Source organism: Prosopis cineraria, unplaced genomic scaffold (genome assembly GCF_029017545.1).
Source record: "Prosopis cineraria cultivar Desert tree isolate PC_DT_omini unplaced genomic scaffold, ASM2901754v1 PC9, whole genome shotgun sequence".
In the NCBI taxonomy this organism is placed as follows: Eukaryota; Viridiplantae; Streptophyta; class Magnoliopsida; order Fabales; family Fabaceae; genus Prosopis; species Prosopis cineraria.
Genome location: NW_026555340.1, coordinates 20451462 through 20477655, shown reverse-complemented (window position 1 = coordinate 20477655; position 26194 = coordinate 20451462). Strand labels below are relative to the sequence as shown.

Here is a 26194-nt window from a genome sequence, read left to right as displayed (position 1 = left end):
TACCTTTCATTATGGGAATGAGAGTAGTAATAAAAAATATTAAATACATAAGTTCAAATATTAAATTAAGGTAGAGTTTTGATTGATGGAATTGAATTTAAATATTATATTTAAAATCTTTGGCAAAAAAATCTCATATTTTAAATTTTACGTCTAAATTTGATATATTTAAAATTTTCTGTTTAAATATAATGTAAAATTTTTTAAAGGTACAAGAAATATGAACTAAAATTCAAGGGAAAAACAAAGAGGTTATTGAAAGCAACAAGTTTGTTTTTATTTTTCAATCGGTAAAACATGAAGATGTCAGCTAAGAAAAGAAGTAAAAGTAACATAAACACCAATAATAAAAACATAAAGAAAATGAAAGTTGAAATAGTTAAAATTTTAAATAATTAAGATTTAGAGAAAATTTAAAATTACAAAAAATTATGATAGAACATGAATTTAGAGTTGGATCAAATTCAAGCCCATAAAAATTTATGCACCTAAAGTATAGTAAGAGATTTCATTTAAATTCAAATCTAAATTTTCATATATCTAGACACAATATAAAGGTAATTTCAGAAAAGTAGTTCTGAAAAATAGTGTCGCCCAATGTTAGATTCTATATAATGCATGATTCATTTTTTTCCCCCTAAAGGAAAGCAATATATATTACAGGGTTAAAATACATTTTTATTTTTTATATTGTTTTTAAAAGAGTGCTAGGTACTTTACATTGATGGATAAGATATTTTTTCTTTAACTTATTTTTCAAATGAGCAAAAGTCCCCCTTCAAGCAAAAATAAAATTTAATAAATATTATTAAAATATTTAACATTTATTAAAAATTATTTTTAACAAAACTTCAGAAAAAAAGTTTAGGAATTAATTAGTATCAAAAGACATGCTACATTAGCAAAAAACAAAAGAGTTAAATAGATCATTAACAGAGAGAGATTTTCACTACTCTAAAAAATGGTTTAGGAAAAAATATACCATACCTATTAGTAGTGTGCCAAATGCTCCTCTAAACACAGTACATAACCCTATATTATAATGCATAATACTTGAGAAGACATGGTACAGTATTTATTAGTTATAAACAATGTGATTCTTTAAACTCTCGTATATAATAGTACGTACCGAACACGTTGTATAAATAATTTTCATGATTTCAACATGATTTAACAATGTCTCCATATTCTGGCCAAAAGTAAAAATAATGTCTCCGTGCACAACACACGTATAGATTATAGATTAAACCAATTTTTTATTGCACTTAAATTGATTTTTTTTAAAAAATTTCAACGATACCAATTAAACCATAAGCTGATGTGTTTATTATAAAACAAAATAATAATAATAATTTTTTTAAATTATATAAATGATAAGTTAGTCATTCAAATGTCATAATTTCATTAAAGTTCTTTGAAATTTTTTGTCATTAATAAATTTATATAAATAATTAAATTGTCCTTGTTAAAATAAAATGATCATAACTTTTATTTAAATAATTATAACTTTCCTTCTTATATTCGTAATAATGCAACAGTAAATCACAACTTCACATGTTAAATTTTTAATATTACTATAAATATTATAAATGATAAGTAATAATCATAATTTTTATTTAAATAATCATAACTTTTCTTTTTATATTTGTAATAATGTAATGGCAAATTACGACTTTGCATGTCAAGTTCTTGATATTGTTATAAAGACAACTTAGTCATTTATATAAATTTATTAATGATAAAAAAATATCTAAAAAATTTTTAATGAAATTATGACATTTTAAAAAATTAAATTATTATTTATATAATTTAGAGAGATTTTATAGTCATTTCCCCATATACAAATGGCCCATCCATATCAAATGTATGAAAATGACAACTTGTCATTTAAATTGAATGAAATATAATAATGGATCCCAAATATATTAAACAAAATCTAAGAATTGACTCCAAGGTATTATATCATATTGGCATTGAATTCCGCGAGGTACAGATCATATTCGAATTCGAATTGTTCATGATTGAAATGCATTTTGGATATTCGAAGGTCTTAAAAGTTGACCAAAGTATCTATTTATATATATGCATACATAATATGCAGCTTAGACGAAGACATACTACTATTTATAATTTATAATTAAAATCTAAAATGATTTTGTAAGATATTAAATACATTATTATAAATTTAAAAACAATAATTTTACAAAGTTTTGATAGTAATTTATTTTATAAAATTTTCAATATGTTGCTTGAAGAAAAAGCAAATTGACTGCTATTAAATAAGTTATGATCGATCAAGTATATTTTATTTCTGGCAATCTATTCTTCATATCTTGCACATAAAAGTATCCGTCAGCATCAAATAAGTGCACAACGCGTGCCGTGCTTCTATGGGACAGGTTAGCAGCTCCCAGATTTCTTGGTGGGAAACGACCAGGGCCAGCGATTTGGACGGCGAAGATTGAACTTAAAATATTTAAATATATATAAAAAAATTATATAATCGAGCCAACTCTAACACCTCATATTTATTTGAAAGGGTTCAAATATTTGATTTGTTAAAATTTATTACTCTCTCCGTCTAAAAAAAATTAAATATATAAAAATATAAAATATTTTTAATCTTTTAAAATATAATCATTATTTTTTTAAAAAATACTCTTATTAATGAATGACTTTATATTTATTGTAATGTTTAATAGAGATAAATATAAAAATATAGTTAATTTAAAAGTATATAACTATTTTATTAAATGTGATATTTGATTAAAAATGTCTTATATTTTTAAATAGAGAGAATATATTTTATTTTCTGAGCTAATTTTAATTTTAATTTTAAAAATAAGAATTTTTTTCAATAAATAACACTATAAAGCGCATCTTTTTTCTACTTTTACTAATGTAAGATCAATTAGTGTTAAAAGAGTAAAAATAAAAATATATAAAATAACCTTTTGTGTTCATTTTTCTTTGATATTTAAAAAAATTCAAAACAAATAGTTATTAAAACATTAAAATTTCATTTACAAATATGAAGCGTGCGAGTTGGATGTTTGAAAGAGAAGTTGCAAGTGACAAATGGCAAGTGAAGATTAATTTAATTTTATTAACAATAAAAAATAATTTGTGTTACAATATATATGTTAATTTCATTTTATCAATAAAAATCTCACAAATGATTCAAACCTATACTTTTGTAAATTACAAATAATTCTTATTTATATGTTACTATGTGTTATATTTTAATATTTAGGAGAAAAATGTTACTATTTGTTGGGTGGTGTGGATTTGGATCCAAGCTCAATGAGTGTATCATGAGGTGCCACAATAGTAACTAAATTTATTCAAACAGTTGTCAATGATTTTAACTTGTAATACTAAAAAAGTATCAAATCTTACTTTTTTTAAAAAAACAAAGTATATAAGGAGTATCTAAATTATAATTATTGTTTTGAATTTTTATAGAGAAATATATTTTAATAATTTTTAAATTTAACGAAAGTCAATAATTATAATTGAGACATTTATTGAGTGAATAGATTTAAGTTGTTTATTAAATTGAAATTTGGTATGTGTAAGCAGTCACCATCTAATTTTTTTTTTTTTTATAAGTGGGTTGGTGGTGAAGACAAGACATTGGATATCAATTAATTAGAATCTTATAACTCCAATAATTCTAAGGGACAATTATAAAGAAATTCTAAATTGAATTTTAATTACAATAAACTCATTCAACAACAAAAATATTTAAAGAAATAATACCGATGTGGAAATGTTATGGAATGGCTTTTAATGATGTTACTACAGGTGTCAATATGATTAGGCATGCATGTTTAAAAAAAAATCAAAACTTCAAAACTAATCCCTCTAAAACTTTTAAATTTAAAGGAATAACTATTCTACTATTAATTAAATTATCATTTTACAAATGGAATATTATGCGTTAAGACTAGTATTTGCACATCACATATGATCTGAAAATGATACTTATACATGATCTAATACCTGAAAAGATTATCTACATAAAACATTATAATAGTTTATTGATTTTATTGATATTGAGCTTTGAGGCATATCCCCAGTGAGCTTTTGGGATTGAACTTACCAATTCTTTTATAAAATATAAAAAAACAAATAGGAGTATAAAATCTTTGTTTACTATATATTAAAATGAATTATGTATTGATTATAATGACTATCATTCATTTGTCAAATTAAATCTATATAATACGTGAAAAAAATATGTTCCATATATAATTTGCATGATATTATCATAATTCAATGATTCTTCGAACACAAGGCCCAACCAATTTTCTATATACTCAGCTTAAATTAATTTTCTCAATTCCGTTGGACCAAAAAAATTGTTTTTATGTCTTGGCTCTGCTAAGCGTTGATACCTAACTCGCCCAATTTTTTTTTATTTTCTTAATTTCCATGAAACCAATAAAACCATACGGCCAAGCATTTCATAAGAATGACCACACCATCCATATGAAGGGGCAATTTATCCTTTAAATTAAATTAAATAATGGCTCCCGCATATTAAACAAAATTTAAGGACTAAATCATTCTATTTGCAATTTATAAATATTATAATATAATTTCTTAATATTTTTTTAGTTGGTTATTGTTTTAAAAATTTTCTCACCTTACGAATCTAATTTTACAAATTTTATATTCACTTCCACGCATGAAGATGTCAATAAACTATGACCTTTGTGAAAGGAAAAAAAGTTTATTTATAAATTTTCTAACATTATTCATGTTTTTATCCACTCCATTTCCTTTTATATATGGTTTTATTAATGTTTTAAAAAGCGGATCAGATGTTAAATAAAAAAAATTTTCAGATCTCACTTTTATTATTTAATTAGTTAGGTTGATAGTCGAACTAATAATGTAATAATTAAATAAAAAATATTAAATACATATGTAAAATATATATAAGAAATGAAGTTATGATACGTATAGTTGTTAATAAAATAACGCAACGTGATCATGAATCAATAATATTATAAATTACTTTCTCTGGTCTTTATTGTAAGATATTTTTAATAGTTTCATACATCTAAAAAAATTAATTTTTTTATATTATAAACAAATATTATGTACTTCTATTTTTATCTTCAGTTTTAAATCATGATACAATTATATTAAATACTTTTATATTAATCAAGAAATGATAAAGTTTAAAAAAGTAATTTAATTATTACAAGGTGTTATATATTTTGGCTTAAAAATTATTTATAGAAGATGTCCTACTGATAGGATTGGAGGAATTAAGTATAATTTTATAACTTATCAAATACTGGTCAATCTTGGTTAAATAAAAAATGAGTAGATTTAAAAATATCTATATTTGCACCAATAACTATTAACATCTTCCTAAAAGAGAGGCTCAGATCATATTATATATATGTAAATAGTTCAAAAATGAAATTAGCTTTTAGTAGGAGTGTAATTTTTGAATTTTTTAGTTTCTTAATTTTTTAAAAGCTTTTTATATTATATTTAGAATTGCATGGTTTTTTAAAAAACCATTTCAATTTTTAATTCAACTTCAATTTCTACGAACAACGGCTCAACTCTGCTTCAATCTGGATCAATTGTGAAAATAGTTTTTTTTATCCAAAATGAACTGTTAATGATTTCGGTCAACAATCTAACCCATTTGATATTTAAAACAATGGTTTTTACACATAGACTAAAATATATAATTAATAAAATAAAACTTTTTCTAACTTTTTTAGCACGCTCTACTTAAATGTAACTTATCTGTTGGCAAAAAAAAATGTAACTTGTTTTCATTCATTGAAAATTATGCTTAAGGAAAGACAAGGATAAAAGTTAAAAAAATAGTTAACATCGTGACAAATATATAAAAATAATTTTTGAAGAAGCGATATGCGAAAAATACGAAAGCAGAATTACTTTTCGACCAAGATGACATCATGATGATCTCACACTGAAACTTTAGAGGATTAAAGAACCGTACAAATTACATGATACAGAAAAGTGTCCAGGTTCACGTTCATCAAGGCGTCGCTATCTCCATGTTCTTCTCTCCGCTTCCTTGTGTTTGACCCCCTCCTTCTTTTTCGAATTTTTGGATTTGCATCCCCCTCTCATCACTTTTCTTGTTTCCCCCCTCATTTTATCCTTACTTTTAAAATAAATATTTAAGGGTTGCCAAGAGGCTCCATCAGAAGTATCCCCATTTCAATGGACCAGATTTTGTCTCTAACCCTCTTCTTCTATTTATATGGCAAAGAGAGAAGAAAAAAATTAATTTTATTTATAAAGTATTTGTTAATTTTCAATACTCCTCTTTATATTTTTATTTTTATTAAATGCTTTGAATAAAAATATCAATAATAAAATTTAAACATATTTATCAGGAGTAAACATGAAAACTTATTAAATTTTAAAATAAAGTTAATGAGATTTAAAATTTTTCTTAAATCTAGTAAAATATATTAAAAGTGATTTATAAATAAGATTAGAGTGAGTAGTTGTAACTCAAAGATAGATTTATGTACTTGGTCTTGTTTTAGTTATAGTAAGTTAAATAATTTAATAAATATTGTTATCCAAATCTCTTTTTTATGTTTTGTTTATTTTACTGGAATATACTAGTTTTGATCCCAAATGGGATGAGATAATTTTTGGGATGAGACAAGATATGTGACAAAAATCTAATCCCATTCATTTTTCAGTACAGAACATAAGATACAATTATCTCAATCTTGTCTTGTTCTGTTGACACTCCTAAATCATATCCCATGTTTTTTTTAAGAGAAGGTCATGAGTTGTATATTCCATGTAATAAAGGATTGAGTGTGATTACAGTGAAGTGTGACATCCCATGTAATATAGGATAAATGATAGACAAGCAAACGTATGTGGTATTTGTATTTAATCTCTTTGAAAAAAAAAATTCAAGTTTAATATTTCATATATATAAAATTATTATAATAAAAATACAAACAAATGAATAAATCTAAATTGTTAAAATTTGGCTTGAATAGTTTATAACATGATAGTAGTTGGAAATTAATATTAAATAAATAAATAAATTTAATAATTAATTTTTGGTCCAAAAATGACAATGAAATAAAGAGAAAAAAAAAGAATATCCAGATGACAGATCCGGCTTCGACGTTGATCTACATGTCCCTTCAAAGTTAAAATAACATGAAATTTTTTTGGGGACCAGAAAGCAACTTTTAATTTAAATAAATAAATAACATGTAATTCATGTCCCTTAAAATAACATGTATTCTTCGCCCGTTTGTTCCTGTAGTCCCGTATATTGATGATTATCGGAAGATTCAAAATGAGCATACTGCCTTTTCTATGCATTTACTATTTTACCCTTCTCCATTGCATCCCTTCTTCCATTTGTTTATATAGACCATGATATGAATCGACCCTTTTGCTAAGGCGACGCCTTCGTCTCCACCTGCAATGGCGTCCATGGCGACTCTATTCACCAAACCCTCGTTCCCTTCTCATATTGTCTCTAAAACCTTCGATTCCCATTTCGTTCCCGCCTTCAAAATAAAGCTTGCCCTTAACCCGAAGCCAAGGGCTCTCCGGAGGCTGAGAGTTTCTTCCGGGTTGATCGAACCCGATGGCGGGAAGCTGGTGGAGCTCCTCGTGGAGGAGTCCCAGAGGGATTTGAAGAAGAGGGAGGCTTTGTCTTTGCCTAGGGTCAAGCTCTCTCGGATCGATGTTGAGTGGGTTCATGTGCTCAGCGAAGGCTGGGCTTCACCGCTTCGCGGGTTCATGAGAGAATCCGAGTTCCTCCAAACGCTTCATTTCAATTCGCTCCGACTTGATGACGGGTCGGTCGTGAATATGTCACTCCCGATCGTGCTTGCCATTGACGATGCGCAGAAGCTACGGATCGGCGAGTCCAAGAAGGTGGCTCTGTTTGATCAGCAGGGCAACCCGGTTGCTATTTTGAATGAGTAATGCTCCCCCCCTTGCTTTCTCTCTTAAAATCTGAATTAAATTCTATGTTAATTATAGCATGTTTCATGCGCGTCTGATCACTTTTTGATTTCTTGTTGCAAAATCGGGATTTTGTTCTGACCTGAGTGATTTTCACTTATACAGTCGTACAGCTCTTATTGACATCTTTCGATTACAGTAATTTTTGAAGTTTCCGGAGTCGTCAATTAGAGATAAAGACTTTAATTTTTATGCCTCATTTTGTTGAGATCGTCTATTGTCTAAAGAAGCTTCGCAGATATTTTCTTTTTCAAGTTTCTTTCCTGAATTCTTTTCCTTTACGCATTTTAATGATATGATGATTTTGTTTGATATTCAATCGCCCTCAATTCAATACCATAGCGGCATGTTGTTCTTTAAAGGATGTGAAACAAGACAACCATCTTATAGCACTTGGAGCTGTGGAAAAGACTATGATTGGACTAAAGCTTATCATAATATGACTGCTACTAAATTAATATGCATTGTTTTTGGCTTTTGAACCCACACGCCTCTTCTTGCTGTTCTTTTAGCTTAACTATTATGGAAACCATTATATTTGTTTTTCTAGTTCTATTAACACATATCAAATTCTCCTCAGCACTTCCCCTCATGCGATTTTCCTTAAAAAATAAGGGAGAAAAAGAGGGTGGAAGAAAATATTCTGATGGTTAGGTGTTCTGTAAAAAGCATTGTCAGATGGATATTTGATTTATTTGTAGTTTTTACATGTTTAATGTTGTCTATGTCTTATGTAATTTATTTCATCCATTTGGTCCCACAGGGTACTTTTGGAAGGTTAGAGAGAACATTTTTGAAACTTATTGATCAAATCCTCTTAATTAACAATATTTTTTAAAGCTTAATAAATGATAAAGCACAATAACATTGTATAATCCATGTAACTGACCCTATCTTGTGGGATAAGGCTTCTTATTATTGTTGTTGGTCCCACAAGACAATTAGATTGTCTTTGACAATCCCATTGTAGATATATTGCTAATTTGACCTGTTTGATCATATTTGATTGGCAAAATGGCATATGGGCATGGAATACGTAATCGTGAGAGATGGATTGTATCATCATTATGTTGACCTAGCATAGGCGTAACTCATATAAGAATTAACGACACGATTCATTGTTGACTTGGATAATATGGTTTGACCAATGCATAGGAGAACTCTATTTTTAGCGGCAATCTTAAAAGCATTAGAATAAGTTATCAATTAAAGTTGGCATGGGTAGTAGGGGCTTTCATCACTTAAGCAAGTGACTAGGGGTTTGAATTTCAATTCTTGTGTTTGTAGCAACTTAGTTAGGAGGGGTTTACCCTTTGCCTTTGTTACATTTGAGGAGATAATCTTTGCTGTCGGTGGAGCCTGCTCCTTGCGGCCTCTGCTTATTGAAAAAAAAAAAGCATTAGAATAAGTTGTCAAGTCATCTTACCCTATTTAATTATTGGTACAACCTGCGGTTTTGGTGAATTTTGCATCCACTATGTTTTTTCTCACAAAATATGAGGAGAATTGGTGTTCCAATTTGTATTTGTGTTGGTATGATGCATTTTTTTAAATTGGAAAGTCTATCCTATTTGGAGCTTAGCATTTCAATTTTTATTTATTTATTTATTCATCTGCTGCGTGATATATTTATCATTATGAGGTGTGTCCCTGTCTATTTTGTTGAACACTACCTGATCTAAGTGAATAAATGGTAATCATTCGTTGAGATACACCTTGTATCCTTCATTCCTGAATTATAATTCAGTCTTTCTTTTTTATTGTTTAGCTGCCTTTCTTTTCTATGGCTTATAAATTTGCTGTTTTATTTGCTTTAGTATTGAAATTTATAAGCACCCAAAAGAAGAAAGAATTGCCCGAACTTGGGGAACAACTGCTCCTGGCCTGCCTTATGTTGAAGAAGCTATAACACCTGCCGGAAATTGGCTGATTGGGGGTGACCTAGAGGTTATTGAACCTATCAAGTACCATGACAGCCTTGATCACTTTCGGCTCTCTCCAGCAGAGCTCCGTGAAGAGTTCACTAGGCGCAATGCTGATGCTGTGTTTGCTTTCCAGCTCCGAAATCCTGTGCACAATGGTCATGCTTTGCTGATGACTGATACTCGCAGGCGGCTGCTTGATATGGGTTACAAGAATCCCGTCCTTCTTCTTCATCCACTGGGAGGCTATACCAAGGCCGATGATGTCCCGCTTGAATGGCGGATGAGACAGCATGAGAAGGTTTGGGTGCTAAAAACTTGTAAACTAATAAATTGGTCCCTGATTCATTAGGTCTATCCAAAGGTGCCCCTCACTTGTATAACTTAAATTGCCCCGGCACGGTATTTGCTAAGGAGAGTAGCTTATCTGCTTGCTGCAAAGTTAATTTGATCTCCACCAAATTTTAGGTTATGATTTTTGGACACAAAAACTAACTTACATTGCCTTGATCTTTCCATAGGTGCTTGAGGATGGTGTTCTTGACCCTGAGACAACTGTGGTGTCTATATTCCCTTCTCCCATGCACTATGCTGGACCGACCGAGGTACAGTGGCATGCAAAGGCTAGGATTAATGCAGGGGCTAACTTCTACATTGTTGGCCGGGACCCGGCAGGCATGGGCCACCCAATTGAGAAAAGAGATCTTTATGATGCTGACCATGGGAAGAAAGTGCTGGGGATGGCACCTGGACTGGAGCGTCTAAATATCCTTCCTTTTAAGGTATTTTAAAAGCTTGCGTTCTTAAGCAATAAGGTTTGGTGGTGTTTTGACGTGATATGCTGATGAATTCATTTGCAGGTTGCTGCTTATGACAAGACTCAGGGTAAAATGGCATTCTTTGACCCCTCAAGACCTCAAGATTTCCTCTTCATATCAGGCACCAAGGTATGCAGAGTGTTTGCTCGGTGACTGAGAAAAAAGTAATGATAATACCTATCTGTCATTTCCCCCTTTTGTTTCTTAGAAAATGTTTGTTACCTTAAAACTAGGTTTGGATGGAGGGGGGAGTGGAAAGAAAATAAGGAGGAGAGAAAATTTTCCAAAAATGGTATTTTTTTTTCCAAAACTTTTTTAGGAGTTTCCCCCTCCCTATTTTTCTCCTCATCCAAACCAGGGTAAGAGTTAAGACTAACACCTGGTTATGGAATAATATTTGCTTATTTTATTAAACATTTTTTTTTTAAATTTTGAAGGCATAATACTGCATCTAAATGCTTCTCTTTTGAACTGGAACCAGATTCATTATTTACTTTCTTTCTTTCTTTTCTTTTTTTATTAAAACCACACCCACAATCTAAGTAAAAAATTACAAATAATTTGCAATCCGGTTTTATCCTTCTTGTAAACTTGTGCTTTTTAGTAACTTGATGTCTGCTTTTTCTTTTCTGTTTGTTTCTTTGCATAACTCTGGTATCTTAAGACTGTATTGAAACCACTTCGTTTTACAGATGCGAACACTTGCAAGGAACAAAGAAAGTCCTCCTGATGGGTTCATGTGTCCTGGTGGGTGGAAGGTGCTGGTTGAGTACTATGATTGTTTTGCTCCCTTAAGCGGTGGCAGAGTCCATGAAACTGCTTCTGCTTAGTTTAGTTGGAACTGGTGTACATTATTTGCAAGTTTGTTTGGGAGAAACCTTAAAGCCATCTTTTATTTCTCCTATGTTCGAGTCCAAATTTCTCAACACTTTCTCTCTGGCCCTACTTAATAAAGTTGAAAAGTACAGGGAGGCATTGGCTGAGAGAGACTCATAGTCTCATACTATGCCTCCAGCTCTAAGTAGGGTACTTCCATGTATAATAAATAAGTAATGAAGAAGCTTCTTTAGCTGTTAGATCTTTCTCTTTGTATCGTAATGTGGCTTTCTAAAAGTTAGTCTGGATTGTGGAGTTTCTATTCTGACTTCTGATAGATCTTTTGTGTATTGATCTTTGCATTTTTGTATAGAAGTGCCCCAAGTGTCAATCACAAGTTTAATTCAACGTTCTGTCGTTTTTTTTAGTAAATCATTCAATGTTAGAATATCTACGACTCCAATTAATCTTAGAGTGGGCCAGGTTGGGACTCTTTTAGGTGGAATCTCTATCACCAAATGTTGCTCAGTTGCCGCATTGGGAGGGCTTAAATTTGAAATCCTTGGTTAAGCTAATATCTTGCCAATTAAATCAAGTGCTTTTTAGTAACGTTCAAATGCCTTTGTACAAGGAATGTGGTAAATCATTACTCCCTTCATTTCATTTTGGGAAAACATAATAATTGGTTTTTATATTTTTATTGAATTTTACTTTTATTTCTTATAAATTTTTTTAGTGTTTTTTTGTCTTTTTAAGTACTGAAACCACTGGAGGTACTAAAACTATAAAGATCAAGGTAACAAACGTCACTTTATCTTGCTGAAATTATAATGACTGAAAATACTAGAAAAATTATAGGAACTAAAAATAGAACTTAATAAAATTATAGGGATTGGATTGTGTTTTCCCTTTCTTTTTAGAATATAAATTTACCTGTTTCACATAAAGAAATAACTAAATAAAAAATTAAAATTATATCATATTTTCAAAATTATTCTTGACTAAATATTTTTTTTTCTCTGAATTAATTAAAAACACTTTATTTGTAAGGGGAATTTTTTTAGAAAAAATATTAATTACTAAAATTTTGTAAAATTATAAGGCATTAAAATGATATTAATGAAGAAAAATTTGAAAGCCTTAGCCATTAAATCAAAGATTAAATTAAGACCAATACCTATACACTTTACTCATGATGCTCAAAATTAGAGTCGGGAATAAGGCCCGGGCTTGACGGGCCGCCCGTTTAAGCCCGTTTTAATAAGGGTTCGGGTTTAAAAATTTGACACTTTTTAGGATAACCAGGCTTCGAAGCCCGGCCCTTTTAAGCCCTAGAAAAACGGACTCGGGCTTGGGCGACCCGTGAAGCCCGTTTTACTATTCACAAAGTATTGTTTTCACTTTTTTTTAGATAATGTGCAAATATTGATTTGTATTTTGTACCAGCAATTGGTTGAATTGTTTTGTGCCATTTTATAGTAATTTTTATATTTTATCTTGTGATATATGTATAGATATATATTTGATAATAAAACAGTTTAATTAATAATTATTGTAGGTGATGATGAAGAAGCTGCAGAAATAATTAATATTGAGCCTCCGCCTCCATCTTTCACAAGTGGACCTATATTCGAGGGTTTTAATATTTTATTTATGGATGATAATGAGGGAGATTTTGATTAGGATTGATGATGATGTTTGCCTTCATCTTATTTGGACTTTTAAATTTTTTGTTCATTTTTTAGATTATGTGAGACTTTGGTTTGATATATGTTAAATTTTAAAATATTTTAAATAAATTTTAATGTTGAATTTTATTTTATTTTATTTTATTCTTATCTGGGCTTACGGGCCAGGCTCTGAGCCCTATGAATAAGGGCCGGGCTTCAATTTTAAAATAAAATTGAGGCAACCGGGCTTTAGGACCTAGGTCCATAAGGGCCGGGCTCATAAGGGTCGAGCCTATATGGGCTAGGCCCGCCCGTTTACCAACTCTACTCAAAATGTGGGAGTGCAAAGAGGGGCAAAGATGGATATCTGGGGGAGTTGCTTCTTAAGATCAATAAAAGTAAACATTATTAAATTTGGATGGCTAAGTCAGGATAGAACAAAAAATTATCAATTTTTAGACCTAGCATCTGACACTTTATATTTTACATTTTCTAGCAATTAAATTTGCTTTTTTTGGGAATAACGAGGGTATTGGTTAATTTAGTTGGTTGATTGCTATCTTTACTTGGTTTATTGCTTTATTGCTTTTGGGAGTTGCGTTATGTTATATTCTAGATTTTTTGAGTATTTGTTGACTTAGACTATTGGTGTGTGTGTTGTAACTTTTTTTGGTGATTAATAAAATTAGCTCTTTTTTTGGTAAAAAATTTGCTTTTTATCTAATGCATTTACTAGCAATTCATTTTATTCTTCACCTGTGCACCATTTTCATTTAATGCAATTTATCTTTTTCCTCATCGTGCCTGACTCAAACGTTAGCATCTGGGAAAACTGCGGCATGAGACTCCAAGAACCCATTTGTTTAATTAGAAGTTGGGTTACACCTCGAGATCATACAAGTCTTTTCACCAACACCTTGTAAAGATTCTACCAAGGACTTTTTAATGATATTTTCTTTACAATTATAAATTTTTCTTTATACAAAACAATTATAAATTCTATTTCATGTTATACTTGTGAAAGCTTAATTGTATAGTATTGCCACATCTGAAATCTGAGAGCACCAGTAATGGTAAGAGGCCCCATATTTAACAGCAACAATAATTGCATTATATAAAAAGAAGAACCAAACATGAGAGTAACCCTCCAATACACTGTACCGAATACACATTATGGGATATCCCACCCCCCCCCCCTTTGCCTTTTTGTGGGGTAACTCATTGTTGGTACTTGGTCTATTCAGACCCAAAAACAAGAGAAGAAGAATACACTATACAAAAGTGAAACAAGGAAGATCAGACAGAGCAGTCAACAATCAAAATATACTGAACAGAGAGGATGTATGTTGATTGTTCCCTGTCAATTGAATAGCCGAAGAGGATCTGTTCCGCTTTGGGACATGAATGAACTTCACAATCCATCCAACAGGCCATGAAATAGCTGCCATTATAATGCATGCTCTCCACTGCCCTAGATTCAATCTCTTAGTATTTGTAAATTTCTTCAGAAACTCCACTATCATCACTTGAAGCGCAATGGTTATCCCTATCATCCCTAGAAACAACTTGTTCTTGTGAATTCCCTTGAACACATTCTTTTCCTCTAGCTTCCTTGCATTAAACTCATTAAACACTTGACAGAACACAAATGTGTTGAAAATCAAAGTGTCATCAACCTCAGGGCCTACCCCAAATAAAGTATCACCTTTGAACTGTAATATCAATAGGACCGTGATTTGGTATAGAGTTTGAGCTAAGAGATTTCTTCACATGATGTTAGTGATGAGAGGCTCAGTTCTATCTACTGGGGGTTTGTTCAATAACTCTATTGTAGGCTTCTCTATTGTTAGAGTTAGAGCACCCAAAGTGTCTGTTATGAAGTTCACCCATAATAGTTTAATTGTTGTTAATGCCACTTTACCTGTTGATGCAACAACCACAAAATTAATTGCTAGTGCAACAATGTTTACTATCAGTTGAAATTGAATGAACTTTTGGATGTTATGATAGACACATCTTTCCCACATTAGAATTGTGATCACAGAGGCAAAACTATCATTCAAGATACTTATATCTGAGCTTTCTTTTGCAGCTTCAGTGCCTTGAATATTCTTGAAAAGTCCTACATCAGCTTTCTTTAATGACATTGCATCATTTGCACTATCCCCTATTATTGCAACTACATGACCTTTTTGTTTGAGGCATTGAACCATGAGAAGCTTGTCCATGGGGGAGGATTGTGCCATCACACATATTTTCTCCACTCTCTCTAGTCTTTCTTCTAGAGACAAGTTGCAAAACACCTTTCCTTCAATTACTACTTCTGCCATGTCATGATCAGGCTTAAGGATGCCACATTCTGTGGCTATGGCTTTGGCTGTGAAAATATTATCTCCTGTTATCATTTTTACATTTACACCTGCTTGTTGGCAATCTTGTATAGCTTTTTGGACACCAAGATGACATGAATCCTTAATACCAACAAGTCCTAAGAGGACGAGGTCATCTTCTTTTACTTTCTTGATTCTTTCTTCATCATCTTCTGTCACTTCTAAATGTGCAAAAGCAATACACTTATGGTTTTTAGCTGCTATTCCTTGAATGATTTTCTCAAACACTAACTGATTGTCATTGTCAAGATCTTTTATATTGCCAAAAGCATCATAGTATTTCGAACACAAGTTTAATACCACCTCAACTGCTCCTTTCCAATGTGCATGAATGTTGTTTTCAACTTTTCTTCTAATCAGAACACCACTTCTTTTCTTCTTTGAATTGAAGGTTTCAACATGAAGGATGGCACAATTTTGTGTCAATTCCTCCATATTCATGGCCAAATCAAGAACAGCTCATGAAAGAATGGCCTTTTCTATTGAACTACCTGAAAATTCATGCTTAGAGCATAATGATCTTGACTTGTAAACATTACCTGTTGTGTTAAGGGCAACCCCTTCTTGGATTAGTCGAAGTACTTTTGAATGCGCTAATGATTCATGAGCTCTCCCTTCTATAGGTTCTTGTCCAAGCCATAATTTAGTCACCTTCATCTGATTAAGTGTAAGAGTCCCAATTTTATCAGTGCAAGTGGTTGTAACAGATCCCATTGTCTCGCAAGCAGAGAGCTTTCTCACCATAGCCATGTTAGCCATCCTCTTCACAGAATAAGCCAAAGTTGAAGTCACAACCAAAGGAAGCTCGTATGGGATCGCAGCCACAATAATAGCAATATTAGCTGCAACAATTCCAACAACTCCATTCACAATGTCATTAAACTTAGTCTTGCCTCCATGGAACTCTTTATTCCCATTCTCATGATCTTTTGTGTGGTCTGTGAAGTAGAGAACTAACAGAACATTCACAGCCAAACCAACCTTGCCTATAGTTGAAGTAAGCTTTCTCAGGCGTGATTGCAGAGGGGTTTCTTCATCATTTTCTCCGCTTATGGGACTCTTCATTTGACCCCATGTCGTGTTCATACCAACGGAAGTAACGAGCATCTTGGCAAATCCATCAGTCACTTTGGTCCCAGAGAACAAAAATGGGTTCTTGTCGCCATTAATTTCAACGAGGTGGCTCTCAGTATTTGTCAAGCTGTCATCAACCTGCAGGGAATAGCCTTCCAAGAATAAGCCATCAGCAGGAACCTGGTCTCCGATCTTCAACACCACAACATCACCGACAACGATGTCACTTATCGAAACTACTTGTCGCCGACCACTGCGTATGGCTTCGACTTGGACGATGTCATTGCTATCTCGCGACAGCTTGTCTAACAGCCTGTTGTGTCTGAAATTGCTTATAGAAGACACAGCAATGATGAAGGAGATAGCGACGAAAATGCTACCACCATCGTAGCATCCTCCTTTGACTCCGTTCCTTTTGATTCCAAATCCAAGAGACAAAGCAGCACAAGCCAAGAAAATCAGAATGGTGGGGTCCACGAACGATCTTGCCACGAAATGAAAGAAACCTTTTGAAGGTCGTGTTTGGTAAGTGTTGGAACCAAAAGCTTTTCGTCGTCCCTTGACGTCGCTGACTCCATAGTCAACGTTGGTTTTTAGAGCAGAAGCCACACCATGGATGCCTCCAAGATTCTGTAGGGTTTCTACATTCTTCTTCTTCATGAGAAGGGTGAGGATGGTTTGGCTAACAGTACTAGATGATGACAACGACGAGAGAGCTCTCGAACAATAGATGCTAACAAATGCAGAACGCCATCTTTTGTAGGGTCTCTTAAGATTCTTTGGAGCGGTCAAGAGTGTTTGTATTGTCTCCAAATTGGTGCCAAATGAAGGCTGAGATCTTTGGTAGGTTTTGGGACGATAGCGTTCGTTATGACGCAGAAAAGGCTTCGTCAGTAGCTCTACGTCGCCGCCGCCGACGTGCTCCGACATGATGACGACTGGTTTGAAACCGAGAAACTTTGAACACAGTTCGGGAAATGAAAGAAACTAGCAGCAAACGCAACGGGCTGCTGCTGATGATTAAAGAACTGGAAGCCTAAGAATATATAAATCAAGCCATTGAAATATGAAAACAGGAAGATCGAGCTTCTGTGACTGAAGAATACAGACAGTGAGAGAAGTGGAGGGCTTTGGAGAACTGAATAATATGAATGAAGACAAAGCGTGGAAATATTTAGTTTCCGTTGCGAAGAAGACACTGAATATACATACATAATTACATTCTATGAAGGGGAAGTCACGTGGAAAGGAAGAATTGGATGCCAATAAACGCGTTTTTCACTTTGCCCCGAAAGGACCGCGAAACATGAAAAGTCTGATATTTCTCGGAGGTTTCGCAGAAACTCGCATGAAGTATCTGCAAATCCTTTTCAAATAAAAGGAGGACTCAGCCGGGGTGTGATGGCAATTAAAGCTAAACCATCCATATCAAAATTGAATTGTACAGATTTAATATGATTTTATTTTTATATTTTTAATAGGTGCATAAAAATATTTTTTTAAACTATCGCCCAATGAAAAATAATTTTTCATTTAAAAATAATGAACGATAGATTTTAATAAAAAAATGAATGATTAATTTATACCATAAATTTTGTAATATTTAGTCGCTCAATAAAATTTATTGTATAGTTGTTTACTTTTTCTTTTAAAATTTTTCTTCAAACATTTAAAATATAAGTGAATGGGACTTTTAGATAATTAATTTGTTTTAAGGAAAATATAACTTTTAATTTTTACACTTTGTACGTAATTTATTATTAGTCCTTACATTTTATTTTTGGTGTTTCTAATTCTTGCAGTTTTTTCTATCTGCACTTTAGGTCCTTATACTTTTATAAGAGTGCTGATGTGACATTAATGATGTTAATTATGTTGATGCGACCAACAACACCATTAATTATATGGTAACGTGTCAGTTAGTGATTGATATGTATTTTTTTCTTAAAAAAAAAGGAAAGAAAAGCTTATGTGTACTCTATTTGATCCTTATTATAAGATATTTTTAACCATTTCACATATTTTAAAAAAATTAGTTTTTTTCTTAATATTATAAAATAACGATATATACTTTTATTTTTACTTTTGGCACTAAATAATGATATAAGTATATTAAATACTTTTACGTTAATCAAGAAAGTGTAAACTTAAAAAATAATTTAATTATTACAAAGTGTTTTATAATGTCTTGTAAATAAGACCCGAGGGAGTATTTTTTAATAATCAAAAAGTGAAAAAAAATTGTCCTAACTTTAAACATATATAATATATTTTATATATATTAAAAAAATAATAAATCATTTCAAACCTAACCTCAAATCTAACTTTAAAATTTATTTAGTTTAAAGGGAGGTGAGGTGAGGGGAGGGGCTCCCCTCCCCCCTCATTTGAAGGGGAGACTTTGGAGGGAAAGGGAGAGAAGGGGACTCCTATCCTCCTAACCAACCCCTCCCCCCAACTAAACACACCTTTAGAGCACATAATTATAGGAAAGGCACCTTAAAGTATAGAATTGTAACAAACCTAAAAATAAATACGTTATATATATAATAATTATTAAAAAATACACATAAGCTTTTCTTTCTATTTTTTTTCTTAAAAAAAATACAAATCAACCATTGACATGTCACCACATAATTAATGGTATTATTGTCTATATCAATATAATTAATACTATTAATGTCATGTTAGCACTTTTATAAAAATGTAGAGACTTAAATTATAGATGAAAAAAATTATAGTAACTCAAAGTATCAAAAATAAAGTGATAGGGACGCGGAAGCAGAATCGTGCTAGTTTAGGGACAGAATCCTGAAACAACAAAAACACAAGAACAAAAAGAAAGGGACGAAATTTATGACGGAAATAAAGAAAGGTATGAAGTAAACAATAGGATAATGATCAAGGAGAAGATCCTCTAGAGCACCTGCCTCTAAGAACCTCAACCTTCGAAGACACCACAAGAGTTGATCACGCTCTTGATCACGTCGGTTTCTCACACGGGATACCACCACAAAGCACTAAGGCTCACAAGAGTTATAAATTCTAAAATGAATAATTTCATTCAACTTCTGTGTTGTTTACAATAGGGAGCATGCCTAATTTATATAGGCTCATAGAAAAATATTTTCTAAAATTAAAACCCTAATTTCCTAATACTAAAAGGAGAAATAATGATAAAATATTCAGCCACATAATTTAGGAGATGTGATCCTAAAATTATGGGATTACAAAAATTAGAAATTAATATTATAATTAATTCTAATCTTTGACTAGACTCAAAATAGAAAATCAAATCAAAGGACCATTAAAATAGGAAATAATTTAGGAGACAATCAAGGGATCATAAAGGATTTGAAATCACGCCACCCTTGACTTCTTTACTAGGGTTTCATGCCTCCTTGCATGCAAGAGGCTCAACTTGTAGTCTTCCTTGCATTGGGCTAAGGTCTGCATCTCTTGGGCTTGACTCTTCATGAGTTTGGATCTTAAATACATTATACACGTATAGATGCTCTCCTTTGGACTTGAGCGGAGTGCCCCAATGCTCTCTAAGCTCTTGAACTTCTTGCACAAGACTGAACAAGGCTTGCTTCATGGCTTTGGTTCGGGCTCTTGTCATTGGACCTCCAATATGTTGCAATGGGTCTTTAGGTACGTTGGATTGGAAGTATTGGGCTCCTTCTATGTCACCATGCTCATGATTACCATCCTCAGGCTTCGTTGTCATTAATGCTATGTCACCCGTGCCATGGGGTCCATCATTCCCTCCCAGTTGGAAAGGATTCGTCCTCGAATCTGCAGAATCATATAAAGATAAATCAAAAACATTAAATGTGGCACTAACATTGCCATAAGAGCTAGGCAAATCAATCTTGTAAGCATTATCATTAATTCTTTCCAAAACTTGAAAAGGTCCATCTCTCGAGCTTGAAGTTTGGACTTCCTTTGATTAGGAAATCTCTCTTTCCTTAAATGTAACCAAACCCAATCTCCAGGCTCAAAGATCACACGTCTCCTGCCTTTATTAGCTTGCTTGGCATATTGCTCATTCTTTCGCTCTATATTTGCTTTAACCTTAGCATGTAAGTCCTGCACAAACTTAGCTTTTTCCTTGCCATCAGTGTTAGCATGCTCAGAGAAAGGCAAAGGTAAAATATCAATAGGAGATAATGGATTGAAACCATAAACAATTTCAAATGGAGAATAAGAAGTAGAAGAATGAACAGCCCTGTTGTAAGCAAATTCAATATGAGGTAAACAATTCACCCAATTCTTCAAATTCTTCTGAATTATTGCTCTTAATAATGTAGTCATAGTTCTGTTAACTACCTCAGTTTGACCATCAGTTTGTGGATGGGCAGTAGTGGAAAAAAGTAACTTAGTCCCTAATTTATGCCATAGGGTACGCCAGAAATGACTAAGAAACTTCACATCTCTGTCACTCACAATAGTCTTAGGTAAACCATGCAAACGAACAATCTCTTTAAAGAATAAGTCAGCAATGTTAACAGCATCATTAGTCTTAGCACAAGCAATAAAGTGTGCCATCTTAGAGAACCTATCAACAACAACAAATATGGAATCTTTGCCTGCAGAAGATTTAGGCAATCCAATTACAAAATCCATAGAGATATGTTCCCAAGGGTAGAGGGGACGGGTAAAGGAGAGTAAAGTCCATGAGGTTGGATCTTAGATTTTGCCTGTCTACATTTAATGCATTTATCACAAACAGATATGACATCTTTCCGCATGTGAGGCCAAAAGAAATGATCAGACAAAATAGCCAAAGTTTTATCTACACCAAAGTGTCCCATCAAACCACCACTATGTGCTTCTTAGTAAGCAACTCACGCATAGAACAAATAGGAATGCATAATTTATTTTTCTTAAAAAGAAATCCATCAAATTTAAAGAAATCACCAGATCCATGATTTTCACAAGATTTTCAAATATTTTCAAAATCAGGATCAGTTTTATAAAGATCTTTTAGAATCTCAAAACCAAGTAATTGAGCATGCAAATAGGAAAGTAATGTATACCTTCGAGATAAGGCATCAGCAACGATATTTTCTTTACCTTGCTTATGCTTAATCACATAAGGAAAGGTTTCAATAAATTCCATCCAGCGAGCATGTCTCTTGTTTAACTTACCTTGAGACTTGAGAAACTTTAAACTTTCATGATCAGAATGAATGATGAATTCCTTGGGCCACAAATAATGTTGCCATGTTTCTAAGGCCCTCTTTAGAGCATAAAGCTCTTTGTCATAGGTGGAATAATTCAAAGCTGGGCCGTGAAGCTTTTCACTGAAGTAAGCTATGGGCTTAGAATCCTGCATTAAAACAGCACCTATACCAATACCAGAAGCATCACATTGAATTTCAAATGCTTTAGAGAATTAGGCAAAACAAGTAAAGGGGCATTAGTCAATTTATCCTTTAGGGTTTGGAAGGCCCTTTCTTGTGTTTTATCCCATTTAAAGGTCGCATTCTTCTTAACAAGTTCATTAAGAGGGGCAGCAATGCTAGAGAAATCCCTAACAAATCTCCTATAGAAGCTTGCTAAGCCATGGAAGCTTCTCACTTCACTTGCATTCTTAGGGGTTGGCCATTCACGAATAGCCTTAACTTTCTCCTCATCTACACGAATTCCCTGTGATCCAACAACAAATCCCAAAAAGATAACAGAGTCCATGCAAAAGAAACACTTTTGAAAATTAGCATATAATTTATATTCCCTCAAGATGTCAAACACATTTTTAAGATGATTCATATGATCAGTCAAAGATTTACTATAAATCAAAATATCATCAAAGTAAACCACAACAAACTTGCCTATAAACTTTCTAAAAACATGATTCATTAATGCCATAAAAGTGCTAGGAGCATTAGTCAAACCAAAAGGCATAACTAACCATTCGTATAATCCAAATTTAGTTTTAAAGGCAGTTTTCCATTCATCACCCTCTTTCATACGAATTTGATGATAACCACTTCTAAGATCAATTTTAGAAAAGATAGAAGCACCATGTAATTCATCAAGCATATCATCAAGTCTAGGGATAGGGTAACGATACTTTACAGTGATTTTGTTGATTGCTCTACAATCAACACACATCCTCCAAGATCCATCTTTTTTTGGCACCAAGATAACAGGGACAGCACAAGGGCTAAGGCTCTCACGCACAAAGCCTTTCATCATCAATTCCTCTACTTGGCGCTGGATCTCCTTAGTCTCTTCAGGGTTAGCCCTATAAGCAGGCTTGTTTGGAATAGCAGCTCCAGGCAAGAAATCTATCTATGCTCAATTCCTCTTAAGGGAGGAAGTCCATCAGGAATTTCATCAGGGAATAGATCTCTATAATCCTGCAACAAAGAGACAGCACTAGAAGGCAAAGTGGGGTCAAAAGTATTAGTAGAAAAATAAATATTCTTGGGAATTACAATAAGAGCTTGCTCACTCATCAAAGCCTCTTGAATCTTACTTTTCCCACACAATAATATTTTTTTTTCACTATTTTCCTTCACTCCCACCATTCTATTTTTCTTTTCTCACCTTCTCACCACTCTTTTTCCTCTCTTTTGATTGATTTTCAAGTAAAATAATACTCTCTTTCTTTTCTCTCTCACTCATGCCACAATCAAGGAGATCTCTCCTTTGCTTGTAATCTTGAGTAATCTTTAGTTGATCTTCATAGGCTTGGATGGGCCTAAGAGGATTTAATACAACAGTCTTGCCTTTAAAAGGCACCTTGTAACAATTTCTAAAACCATCATGAGTAGCCTTACTATCAAACTGCCAAGGCCTACCTAATAACAAGTGTCCAGCAAGCATAGGGGCTACATCACATAATACATCACAAGTATAAACTCCAACAGAGAAAGTAATCAACACTTGCTTAGAAACCCTAATTTCAGCAGAATCATTCAACCATTGCAATTTGTAGGGCTTAGGGTGTGGGATTAAAGGTAAAGATAATTTATCTACAAGTAAAGTGCTAGCGACGTTAGTGCAACTACCACCATCAATTACCATGCTACACACTTTCTCTTTGATGAAGCATCTAGTGTGAAAAATATGCTCGCGTTGCTCATGTTCATCATCCTCCTTTGGTTGAATATTGAGAGCTCTTCTTGCCACCAAGATAGAGTCAACTACACCATTGCATTCAAGCTCATCATTTGATTCATGGGAGGTAGAATCATCATCAACATTATCAGCATCATCTTTATCACTTTCATGCACACTATCATAGCCACCATCATCTCTCAAGATCATAACCCTTTTATTGCTACAATCTCTCGCCATGTGGCCCACACCATGACATTTGAAACACTTAATAGGAGAAGTGTTAGATAATAAGAAGAAGGTTTAGGGTTAGAAGTTTTACCCTCATACTTGGTCTTTATTTCTTCCTTGGCTTGGGATGTATCTTTGGCTTTGGAATCCTTCCATTTGGAAGTTGTCTTGGAGTCTTTCCAAGAGGACTTGGAACGTTTGTTCTTATTTCTCTGCTCCAACTTTATAGCCTTGTGTATGAGCTCTTCCTTGTCCACAAAAGTGTACAAGTCAAGCTTATCTCTCAACTCTGGCCTCAAGCCATCCATAATTCTTGACATTGCTTCACGTTCATTTTCTTGAATGTTTGCACGAAACTTCAAGATATTCAACTCGTGCACATACTCCTCCACTGTCATAGATCCTTGAGAAAACATTCTCAATTTTCTATTCAGCTCTGTATAGTAGTAGCTGGGGACATAAGCCTTTCTCAAGTACCTTTTAAGCTTCTCCCACGTTTTAATGGGCTTTTTCCCAAGTTGGCTTCTTTTGTACTGTAAATCTTGCCACCAATAAACAGCATAGTCAGTGAAATTCAAAGAAGCAGTTTTTACCTTCCTTGACTCAGACAAATCAAGAGTCATGAAGATTTGGTCCATCTTCATTTCCCAATCAAGGTATTTTTCTGGATTGTTGCTTCCCTTGAATGAAGGATACTTTACTTTTTGGTTCGGTAAGTCAACACCACACTTTAAGGATTTCTTTCCCTTAGGAGAAGGGGGTTCTTCATACTCCTCATCATCACTGGGGATCTTATGCTTCTTTCCTTTAGAAGAGGAAGTCTCCGGCTCATCTTTATCCTCTTTATGGAACCTATGATCAAGTTCCAAGCGAAACTGCTACAACTGTGTTTTGATAAGTTCTAAAACAGAGTTCATATCAATACTAGGGGATTCATCCTTGTTACTCATGTTCACAGAAGCACTAGAAACCATATAAAATAAAAATAGGTCCTCACACACACAAACTCACGTGTTTACTCTCAAGATAAAGTCACTCGTGTTTCACAAAAAAAAAAAGTAATGGCTTTTTTTTTTAATGATAAAAAACACACTTGCCTTTTACCACTCACTAAGCTTGTGGATAGAATCCAATGGTGAAACCCACAAATCAAGAAACTAAGGAACAATCAAGTGAATATCTTCTAAATTAAGGAAACTAGAAAACAAGCACAAGGTGAAAAGAGGATTTTTTTTTTTTTGCAATTTTGAAACAAATAGGAAAGCAAAATTTTCAAATAAAATTAAGCTTGTTAAAGGAAAAACCACACGTGACAACAAAAAATAAGAAAGAAAGAAATAAAAGTCAAAGAGTCAAACACTCAAAGACAAAAATAAAAAAAAACTAAATAAAATAAGAGAGTAGCACAAATAGCAAATAAGAGAGTAGAGAATTTGAAAAGTGCTACCAAAAAATAAAAAATAAGAAAGTGATCAACGTAAAAGACTTTCTTATCACCCAAGTTGACTTTTCTCTTTAAGCAACCTCTTGGTGACTTGGAGTTCAAGAATAGCCTTTTTCTACAGTCATAACTCACAGCAATATATTTTTTTTTGTAAAATTTTTTTTTGAATTTTCGGATTTTTTTTTCTCTTTTTTTTCTCAACACACTAACACTTTTTTTTTTGCCTTTTTTTGCACGAATTTCTAGGTATTTTTTTTCTTTTTTTTTTGAGAAGGCTAATAAAATGAAAACTCACATAAGATAAAAAGTCACAAAGATGAAGAAGAGAAAAACCAAAAGATAGAAGTATATGGGGTAGATAAGAGATAATCACAAAAAGAAATAACTCAAGATGAAAAAGAAGAAGGAAGGACAAGAATTTAAACCAAAACTAGCAACCAAAGCTCTGATGCCAATCTGATAGGGACGCGGAAGCAGAATCGTGCTAGTTTAGGGACAGAACCCTGAAACAACAAAAACACAAGAACAAAAAGAAAGGGACGAAATTTATGACGGAAATAAAGAAAGGTATGAAGTAAACAATAGGATAATGATCAAGGAGAAGATCCTCTAGAGCACCTGCCTCTAAGAACCTCAACCTTCGAAGACACCACAAGAGTTGATCACGCTCTTGATCACGTCGGTTTCTCACACGGGATACCACCACAAAGCACTAAGGCTCACAAGAGTTATAAACTCT

General features: G+C 32.8%; 1 protein-coding gene and 1 pseudogene across 1 annotated transcript; one reads left to right on the top strand and one right to left on the bottom strand.

Moving 5' to 3' along the window:
- Positions 1-7342: 7342 nt before the first annotated feature.
- Positions 7343-11835, top strand: LOC129320816 (ATP sulfurylase 1, chloroplastic-like). The gene is made up of 5 exons (XM_054966448.1): positions 7343-7976; positions 9837-10242; positions 10463-10723; positions 10802-10888; positions 11452-11835. The coding sequence occupies exons 1-5, from the start codon at positions 7471-7473 to the stop codon at positions 11587-11589; spliced, it is 1398 nt and encodes a 465-aa protein (XP_054822423.1). The 5' UTR covers positions 7343-7470; the 3' UTR covers positions 11590-11835.
- Positions 11836-14443: 2608 nt separating this feature from the next.
- On the bottom strand, positions 14444-17986 carry LOC129319927 (putative calcium-transporting ATPase 13, plasma membrane-type; annotated as a pseudogene).
- Between the last annotated feature and the right edge of the window lie 8208 nt (positions 17987-26194).

Excerpts from the sequence above, each read along its gene's own strand:
- LOC129320816 (XM_054966448.1), top strand. The coding sequence starts at position 7,471 with ATGGCGTCCATGGCGACTCTATTCACCAAACCCTCGTTCCCTTCTCAT. Across the intron at positions 7,977-9,836 it reads CCGGTTGCTATTTTGAATGA|TATTGAAATTTATAAGCACC; the intron begins GTAATGCTCCCC and ends TATTTGCTTTAG. Across the intron at positions 10,243-10,462 it reads GGATGAGACAGCATGAGAAG|GTGCTTGAGGATGGTGTTCT; the intron begins GTTTGGGTGCTA and ends ATCTTTCCATAG.